Source organism: Alosa pseudoharengus, unplaced genomic scaffold (genome assembly GCF_046254945.1).
Source record: "Alosa pseudoharengus isolate Yale_2024_CS ecotype anadromous, Long Island Sound unplaced genomic scaffold, YU_APseudo_1.1 YU_APseudo_1.1_scf_16, whole genome shotgun sequence".
In the NCBI taxonomy this organism is placed as follows: domain Eukaryota; kingdom Metazoa; phylum Chordata; class Actinopteri; order Clupeiformes; family Clupeidae; genus Alosa; species Alosa pseudoharengus.
This window is the reverse complement of record NW_027468630.1, coordinates 20,023,167-20,032,539: the sequence shown is the minus strand read 5'-3', so window position 1 is coordinate 20,032,539 and position 9,373 is coordinate 20,023,167. Positions and strand designations below refer to the sequence as shown.

The following is a 9,373-nucleotide window of genomic DNA, read 5'->3' as shown; positions in this document are numbered from 1 at the left end:
GAGAGCAAAAAATAATATTTTTACACATATATTTTTTTACCGCATTTGCCATGTGCTATACCTTTCCACATATTGTAAAGAATGATGCCCTCTTCCTTAAAATGCTGTCACATTTTTACGGTTTTCTAGAAAAAAGGGAAGGCTCATCATACCCATATGCTCATCGTACCCCGTTCGCCCCTATTGCAATGTCATCAGTAAATTCATGTTATGTTATGACCTGTTTATATTTGAAGAGTTCATGCAAAACCCTCTAAATCTCTCTGACCACTTTTCTTTTAAATTAGCATTTTTTATTGGGCTCCTGTAGGTTTTTGCCTATACAAATCGATACTTCAGACCAGGAAGAGAGTGGTATTTAGCAGGTTTTGAAGCTAAATTATTTGATTAACGTATACTACTGTATGTGTGGTGGAGAGCATTCACTCACCACCGTTATCTCATTTTTGATGGTTTTCCATCTGAACTCTTTGTTTACTTTGTCCTCAAAGCTCACCTGGAGTTGCTGTGTAGTTACTCTGCAGAGAAGTCTGGGATCCCTTATCTGTTATACAAAAATGAATATATGTCAGTCAGAAAGTTAGGCACAGGAGGAAAAAAAGAAAACAATATTTTAAGCCCCGTCTAAAAGTGCCTCTCAATTATCAAAATGTTCAAGAATATAGCACAAGAATAATCATAAATTATTAGAGTATGCCACAAACACAAATTAAAAAAAGTATTCACTTGAACAACAAAACTTTTACTACATTTCTTCCAGAAACTTCCCCTCCCTTCCCTGTGCTCATTCTCCCCCCTTATTACACAGTCAAGACACACCTGTTGTTCAGTATGCCCAGTTTCCAGTGTGATATCTGCTTTAGCCAGATATAGAAAGATAAAAAGGAACACAACTCTGGAGGATCCAGTAGGTTAGACTGGAGCCATTGCCATCTTCTGGCTCACTAATACACAATTAGCCTTCTCTGTAAATAAGCACCAGGAGCTAGAAGGGAGTCCTGACCAAAGATTCTAGAACAGAGCTCTGTTCTAGAATCTTTGATCCTGACCTGTGACAGAGTGACCCATTCTAGTCTGAAAAGAGATCTGTTGCTGTAGGATACGGAACACAGCATCACAAAGACCTTTGTCCATGTGAGGGAAACAGGCAGTGGCATGGGAACATATTATATTCCCATCCAGTTGCATAGTATGTTTTTGTTTTTACTTAGAATTTGCTTCCATGTCAACAGAGCGAGGAAAAACTGGATATTAAGTTTCCAAATATTCTTTCAGTCTTGACAAGATGCTGTTACAAAAGGAACACTCACAGCTTCTTTGATACAAAATCAATAGACCACGATGGGCAAACAAGTAAAGGACACAGCAATAATGAACATAAAATTTGACTCAACTTTATGCAGCGTCTTCCCCTGAACAATCGATATCACAACAAGACAATTGAAGTGTCCAGGGCTTACATAATGATCACACTGGGTACAGGTGAGTACTAAACATGGCAGGAAATCCACTGATCTGTTATAGAGCATGATGAAGCTCACCCCCTCCAATCCTCAACCCAAAGTTACACCTTTGTCTGAAAGACTAAGTGATTGTAAACTAAAAGCTAGTTTACAGTCACAGTAGCTGTTGTTTTACCTTTTGTTGTTTTCCTCTTACACAATAGAAAGACCCCAGTAGCAGCTCCAGCCAGGCACACACACACAGTCACCAGTGCAGTGGACACTATGGGTGTAGTTGCTGAGTCCCATTCACTCCCTGCAAAAAAGCAAATCAGGAAAGTAAAACACTGAACAAGCACATCAGCAGTTTTAACTCACTGTATATTCTTACTATATGCCCGTCCATTCAAAACCTAAAACTAGATGTACCGCAGAGTGGTACAAAATATGACCGCCGCCCAGTCCAGCACATGTTTTCCACAAAAATAAGTCACGCTGAAAGGCATATATGATTCTAACTCTCTCACTGAATTGCATTATGCACACTCAATTCTCCCTGGTATCTGCTAGACAACAAGTACCAAAACATGATTAGTTCATAGATTTCACATGTAATATACATTTTATACAACCCCACCCCCATCTTGCCTGTTCATAATTCTGAGAAATTCTTGAATTGTGTGCATGTGTGCGTGTACATGTTTATGTTTATGTGTGGGTGTGTGTGCGTGCATGTGCATGTGCTTGTGTGTTTGCCTGTTTATGTGCCTGTGTGTGTGCATGTGCATGCATGCGTATATATGTCTACTGTGTGAGTATGTGTCATACATATTATTACTGTGAATGTATGTGTGTGCGTGTGTATCTGTTTATGCACATGTGTGCATATGGAATGGGTTTACATGACCCCTGGAGGAAAACATATGCAAAAAATTGGTCATCCTAGGCCCGACGGTTCTCAAGATATTCACAGAAAACTGTGTCTGCCCTACCCTCCTTTCGGGGGGTCCAGTCCAGCGGGGGGGGGGGGGGGGGGTGGGGGGGGGGCTACAGATCAAAACGAAAAAAGGAGGTTCCATGCTATCCATGTGGGGTTACATGCCCACCAAGTTTCGTGTACCCTGGTCTTACAGTGTCCCGGGAATCCTTGACGGAAATTTGGACATGCGAAAAATAAAAATAAATCTGACTAATGCTTCGCTGCGCGGCGGTCATAATAAATGGATATAACAAACACTGAATACAAATACAAATCTAAAGGAGCCAATGTCAAAACCCCAGTTATACCCAAAGCAATATGCAGTTTGTTGTCCAAACTGAGGTGTTCAGCTGTGCAGGTGTAGTGGTGATGCTCCTCTGCGCTGACCTCCAAGCTCTTCCTCATCTGGTACGTCTCATCTCCGTTAGGTAACAGCTCTCCGCCAGTGATCTGGTGGTCAGATACAGGCTGGCCGTCTCTGAGCAGGGTCAGGTTGATGTGACGGGGGTAGAAACCAGTGGCCAGGCAGGTCACTTTGGCCCCTCCAGAGTCTGGGAGTGTCTTCTGGAGGAGCCTGACTCTCGGCTTCACTGTGGAGGAGTTGCATAATGTAGTGGTGCATAAGCAATAATGCAGTACCTTTGGCAATGGCGAAAAATGGCTATGGCGTGGGTGCTGTGGCACAGCTGGCTACAGCGCCCGTACCAAATACGAATCCAAGCGCCCAAGGGTGCTCGAGTCTGACCCGGGTTGTTTCCCGATCCCATCCCATCTCTCTCTCCCACTTCCTTCCTGTCAGTATCTTCACTATCCTTTCTGAATAATGCCTTTATATAATGCCATAAAAAGCCCAAAAATATATGTAAAAAAAAGAAATGGAAAAAAAGAAAATGGCTATGGCGAACAGTGGCCAGTACGGTACCTTTCCTCATGACGCGATTCCTCTGTTTCCTCAGGTATGTCCTGAGGGTCCTGAGACAGATGGGTTGGTAAATGTTCTCATATAGCCACTTCACCTGGCTGAACTGCAGCTTATCCCACATGGCCGGCCACTGCCACTGGCTCCAGAAGCTGTGCTGGTCGTTGGTGAAGGACAGATGGTCTCCAGTCTGCCCGTTGAAGGCATCCTTCACTGCCATTGGACCAGGCTGGTCATCATCCAGCAACTCACACCCTGTGATTCTCTGCTGGACATTGACGCCTGCATGAGGGGGAAAAAGAGAAGGATACTCAATAATATAGTAGCTGGTATTCAGTAACTTTGCAGTAAATTATTAACTTTAAAATTAGTCATACAGCATGACTTTGATATTGACTTAGATGTTATCCAAAGTGAAAAAAATATTTCCAGTAAAGATAGATAGATAGATAGATAGATAGATAGATAGATACAATACAATATTTCACAGAGAAAGCAAATACAGATAGATAGATAGATAGATAGATACTTTATTGATCCCCAGGGGAAATTCAAGAATACACAACAGGTACAAAGGTATCTGGACATATTAGGTTTTGTGTTTTAGTACAATACATGGGTCTTTTTAATGGTTAAATGAGTAATTGTTGATCCAACTTTTGCCTTAAGTCATAATGTAAACATGACCTATGAAGGCCACCACACCCACTCTCAATATGCACAATACATACCACTCGTGTGGTTGGATCGCTGTCTCAGGTTTGAGGCTCTATATTTCATGCCCCTATTTACGTGTCCAAAGACCACACTGGCGTCCTCCTGAAGTACAACATCCTCAGACTCTGACTTAAATCCTCTCAAGATAAATGTTCTCACATCTGAGTCGTAGTAACCCAGCTGGATGTCGTCCAGCATCACAACCGCGCTGAACTCTGGGAACGGCGTGTCTCCAATGATGAATGTTGCAAAGACCACCAAGGAATGTGACCCTGTTGGTTAGGAGGGTTGTACAGAAACTTAGTAATGCAATTATAAATGAGAATTGACTGTGGTAACTGATAAATGAGAACGGCTTGATTAATTCTTGATATAAGTGATAAAAAGTATTCTTATTTATCAAAATAATGTCATATTAAGTGCAATTTAAGATGTAACTGACACCTCCAGCCAATTGTGAACACTAATAGGCCTATTGAGAGTAGAGAATGAATTTTCATGTAAGCAACTACAAATTCTCATAAACATACTGTATATGCGTAAAGATACAGAAATATTCACTCTAAGGCATGTGTCCTTACCTGTGCCTGTCTTCACTGCAAAAGTAAGAAAACCAAGGAGTGTAAGGAGAGCATCCATACTAAAAAGCTACAGACTACAGCAGGTTCATCTTGGTTCTCCCAGGCTAGACTATTGCTATTGAGAGCACTTTCCTTTCTGAGAAGTCTTACTGCGATCCATTTTGGTTGTCACCATAACAGCATGTTCATAGATCGATTCCTATTTTGCTCTATTTATGATTAATTAAAGTAAATCTACTGGAACCCCCTACAGCATTTTCACAGACTCTTGTATGTATGTAGTGTAAAGGTTACAGGTGTTGTAGTGGTTTCACCACGCCCACCCTGCCCGTTTCTCCTCTGAATGGAGAGAGTGCAAAGTCTCAGTGTTGACTCAGACTTATTTTAGTTACAGTTTAGCACAGTGACCATGTCATTTCAGTGCATCACACAATAGTTTACTTCCACTGCCAATAGTACACACCCTGATACAGGCCTATCCAGACTTCACCGCTGTAACCACGGTCTTTAGCGAGCTGTCGGACCATGTCCTTTTCACTTTCAACGGTAGCCAGATCTGTGAACTTCTCTCTGCAGAGCACCTGGGCATCCGTCCAGTTCTCTTCTGACACAAAGTAGGCTAATACTGGCGAGGAATGTATGCCATTATGAACCAGGTGACTGCAGTGAATTAGTTTTTAAGTGGTTAATACACATGACATTATATTATTATAAACATGTTAAACACAGATTACAGTGCAGTCCTGAATAGTAGGCTATGTTAACAGTCAGTCAGAAACTCTAACAAATGTTATATTTGTCCAAGTTTAGGCTACAGAATGTCTTGTTATGAAATAGGCCTAGCACTTTCTCTGCAGGATCAAGTTGTAACAAATATTCTAATTCTAATATCCACATTCTTTAATGTGGTTGGTCACATCACAACTGTATTTTTGCCTGCCATGTCTCTCCTACAGAGGATTTTTCGTTCGTTTACTCTCCAGTCCAGATGGTGGCGGTAATGCTACGTCCGGGTAATGCCACGTCCAATGCTTGTCCAGAGCAAGGTAGCGAAGAAGATGAAAACAATCATGAGGAAGTTGAGATAGCTGGCTGTGTAGGTAGACTATTGAATACTTCTGCAATTATAGGCCATCGTTAGCCTTTTATGCATCTTCATGGATGTTATATCTTTGGTTTTACAAGATGCATATGGCCGTGTGCAGTTGGGAGGACTACCTAGTAAAGATTTTCGGGAATTGGCGCCTGTCATCATTGCGAGTATTAGCAGTCCCTCTGTCACTAGTGGTCTTTCTCCACCTTCCATTGAATCTGATAAAAGTTATCAAAAAGAGAAGGAAATCATATCTCACTGTCATGGAAATGTAGTTTTACAAGTTACGCCTCTGGCTCTCTCACTTGTTGAAAAAATGTCAGTCAAACTCCTGGATAACAAGTCACCACAGGACCTCAGACTGTACATACAAAGTCTGTTTCGGGTGCTTCATGAAGAATTCAATTTAATTTCCAGCACTGTAAGTTGTGTTGTTCAGTGCTCGTCAAAATGTGTGCAGGCTCAGCCTACTTGTTCAACTCTGCCACATTGTAATTCTTTTATTCTTTTCCACAGTTATCCCTTTTTGGCAACAGTAATCGATTGTTGTCCCATTTGGCAGCAAAATGTCTATCCTCACTCTTAATTTGTGAACTTCAGAGTTCAGTGAGTAGCCTACTTGCTTCATAATTACATACAGTATGTCAAATTCCCTATGAGCAATAGTAGGCCTTTCATTTTAGTTTGTTCTAAGGATGTAAGCTGGCCTATTTTTACTTTTGTCATTGCTGTATGTGTATGTAACCTTTAATTAATGTTAGGCTATCAATTCCTCTTATCATATCTAGAATGCACGTGGCATAGTGATGCAAAGGATGTGCGAAGAGGCATTCCAAATGCACAGTTCCTGTTATAAATTGGATGCTGCCATCTGGTCCCTTACGGCTGTGATAAAGGAAGTCCTCAAAGGAAACACTGGGCATAAGTCAGGTAAACTTAGCCCTTTGGTGGACTATTTTGACTATTTAAAAACAGATATTTGTACTAAAAGACAACAGATATTTGTTCTAAAAGACTTGAGTTTGACCATGCCTGGCTCATTCTAGTGCTTGATCTCCTTCTCAGAGCACATTGAAATATTACTCACAAGGACGGACTCAGGTATCACATCCTGGTACTCGTCTCTTCTCCTGGCTGAGGACATTAGAAATGCTTGTGACTGGGAGACAACACTGACCACATTCATGGACCTGCTGGAAGCCCTCACTGCTGTCCGATTCCGGCTGGGCACCTGCTTTTCAAGCCAGAGGCTGTTATTCCTCCAAGCTCCAGTTCTTCTACAACTTCTAGACACTCGTGTAGACTATTTCGTGAAGAAGCATGTCCTTTTGCTCCTGAAGAAAACACTTCTTCAGAGGACTGGTGAGGATTGGCTCTCAGGAGCCCCATTCCCCACAGCCCACGGAGATCCGTACCTGGCTGAGGATATGGGTGCGCTCACAGAGTCTGTGCTAGAGGCAGTGGACTGTGGTTGGCTGAGTCATGTGCCTGTGAGCGCCAGCCCCAGTTTTTTTGGTGGGACCAACCAGTCATGTTCAGAAGAGAGAGCTGATGATGTGATGTTGAGAGCGGTGAGCCTGGTTCTTCTGAAATCTTTGGAACACCAAACACAGTCCGCTCATTCTAAGAGTAAGCTGCATTTGTTTTAAAATCTTGGTTACTCAAAGTGGTGGCATATTCCGTACAGGTGCATCTAAAAAAAATTAGAATATCATGGAAAAGTTAATTTTTTCCTGTAATTCATTTCAAAAAGTGAAACTTTCAGGTAATCGTTATTTATTACACATAAAGTCTAATATTTCAAGGCTTTATTTGTTTTAATCTTGATTATTCTAACCTTGATAATTACAGTTTTACAGTTCGTAGAAATGAACAAAAATCATGTATCTCAAAATATTAGAAAAAAGAATGAATAATACAGAAATGGCGACCTGAGAAGAGCAATGGTTTCCTGAGCCTTTAATCTCTCAATCTGGGCAGGGCAATGGACCTTTCCAATATATTAAATTTTTTGAGATGCACCTGTAGTATATTCATATAATTTGTATGTGCATTCATATACTTTGTAGTGTGGCTGTGTCGACAGCAGGTGGCAGTGTTTTCCTTCACTACTCACTAATAAATTCTGTCTCTTAGGTGGCAGCCAGACCATTCATACGTTGAGGCATTTAAATAAGTTACTTCTGTTCCTGAACCAGCATTGTGTTCAGCTGAGGCAGAGCTGCCATCCTTGTTTTTGTGTGTCACTGGTGTTTGCGGACCAGGATGATGACATGGTAGAGGCTGCCAGGGCCTTAATTATACTACACACACATCAGAAAAGGTAAGACAAGGTCATGCTGTCAAGGGACAGGAGTTCATTCCATATAGAATTTCCTGTTGTTGATAATAAAGTTGTCGTCTCTGTCTTCAAAATTGTATGTAGATTATGAAGTTGTATTTCACTGACAAACTAATGAATGGCTGACTTGTTGTGCATGGTTCTCTTATAGCTTGGGTGTCCTCTCTGCGGCCAGCTCTTGTGAGAAGGGGTTGAACCCCCACTGCCATTTTGTGCTACTCCTTAGAGTTCTAATGTTCGACCACTCTGTGCTGCTCGACTTCCTGATCTCTTCGGAAACCTGTTTCCTGGAGTACATCGTCCGCTATTTGAAGCTCCTACGGGATGACTGGGAGGGCTTCTGCAATTCGTGTCGGCTCATTGAGGGACAGGACGTCCAAAGGCAGGGCAGAGGGTGGAGGAAGAACAGTAGCCAAACGTCAGCTATGCACGACAGATCCACTGTAAGTGAAATGAGAGAATCTCATTCAGGTGACAGTCCGAGCAACGCCTGCTCGGGCCCACATGCGTGCTCACGTCTGGTGGATTATGGGAGTTCGGAGGACTCCGGGGAGGAGAAGGAAGAGGTGGATGTGTGTGCCGGCTCACCTGACACAGGCCGAAAAGTTCCAGCAGGGTCTCACAGCTCAGAGGGAGACAGACAGTGTGTCTCCCTGCCAGACTCCAAAGCAAGCTTGGAACCAAGTAAGCAGGTAGCTCTTGTCAAGTGCACACAGACATCTCTAGCTCAAAAAGTAGTGCTTTGCCTCATGGAACTAAGGACAGTTGTGTCAAGGCTACAGAGAAAGAACCTGTTTCCCTATAATCCTGCCTCACTCATAAAGCTCCTGGCACTAATTGAAGAAAAAGTGGATTGATTCGCTAGTTTTCACTGGTGGATTCCAAATGTAATGCACTTAAACATGTAAATATGATTTCAGAGGTGTCAAATACATCAAATAAAGTCAAAGTCAAAAACATCAAATTAAGACTTAACCATCTTTGCCTAGCCATTTTATTCAAATAAATCTTGTGAGTAAGACAAGTAAGTTGTTGTTGTTCTGTAAAGATATGTTATATAATTTCTTATTTATAGTAATTATGTTAAGTGTTTATATTATCTGTGGTGTGTCATCCATATGAACTGATAAGAACAGTAGTAATGAATGAAATTGTAATATGCAGGCTGACAAAACGATGTACTATTTAGTCGTCAGTATAATTTAACAATTACTTTGCCTTTATAACATTTTAAAACGAAGTTTTCAGCAAGTGTTTTTACGGTTAACTAATACAGATTAATTTCTAGCAACAGTACTATA

At 41.6% G+C, this 9,373-nt stretch overlaps 2 protein-coding genes across 2 annotated transcripts; one reads left to right on the top strand and one right to left on the bottom strand.

Annotated features, from left to right (window-relative positions):
- Nucleotides 1–485: 485 nt before the first annotated feature.
- LOC143125249 (major histocompatibility complex class I-related protein 1-like) lies at nucleotides 486–4,798 on the bottom strand. The gene is made up of 6 exons (XM_076286590.1): nucleotides 4,789–4,798; nucleotides 4,639–4,653; nucleotides 4,150–4,329; nucleotides 3,344–3,622; nucleotides 2,730–3,011; nucleotides 486–544 (listed from the first exon to the last, which is right to left on the bottom strand). The coding sequence occupies exons 1-6, from the start codon at nucleotides 4,796–4,798 to the stop codon at nucleotides 486–488; spliced, it is 825 nt and encodes a 274-aa protein (XP_076142705.1).
- An 899-nt stretch (nucleotides 4,799–5,697) lies between these two features.
- lins1 (lines homolog 1) lies at nucleotides 5,698–9,036 on the top strand. Its single transcript, XM_076288148.1, has 6 exons — nucleotides 5,698–6,152; nucleotides 6,248–6,337; nucleotides 6,520–6,661; nucleotides 6,797–7,360; nucleotides 7,868–8,054; nucleotides 8,224–9,036. The coding sequence occupies exons 1-6, from the start codon at nucleotides 5,796–5,798 to the stop codon at nucleotides 8,927–8,929; spliced, it is 2,046 nt and encodes a 681-aa protein (XP_076144263.1). The 5' UTR covers nucleotides 5,698–5,795; the 3' UTR covers nucleotides 8,930–9,036.
- Nucleotides 9,037–9,373: the final 337 nt, after the last annotated feature.

Coding starts and splice junctions, on each gene's coding strand:
- LOC143125249 (XM_076286590.1), bottom strand. Junction 3,623..4,149: donor TGTACTTCAGGAGGACGCCA/GTGTGGTCTTTG, acceptor CCCCTCATGCAG/GCGTCAATGTCCAGCAGAGA. Junction 545..2,729: donor CAAACTGCATATTGCTTTGG/GTATAACTGGGG, acceptor TTTGTATAACAG/ATAAGGGATCCCAGACTTCT.
- lins1 (XM_076288148.1), top strand. CDS start 5,796: ATGGATGTTATATCTTTGGTTTTACAAGATGCATATGGCCGTGTGCAG. Junction 6,153..6,247: donor TCAATTTAATTTCCAGCACT/GTAAGTTGTGTT, acceptor TCTTTTCCACAG/TTATCCCTTTTTGGCAACAG. Junction 8,055..8,223: donor CTACACACACATCAGAAAAG/GTAAGACAAGGT, acceptor GTTCTCTTATAG/CTTGGGTGTCCTCTCTGCGG.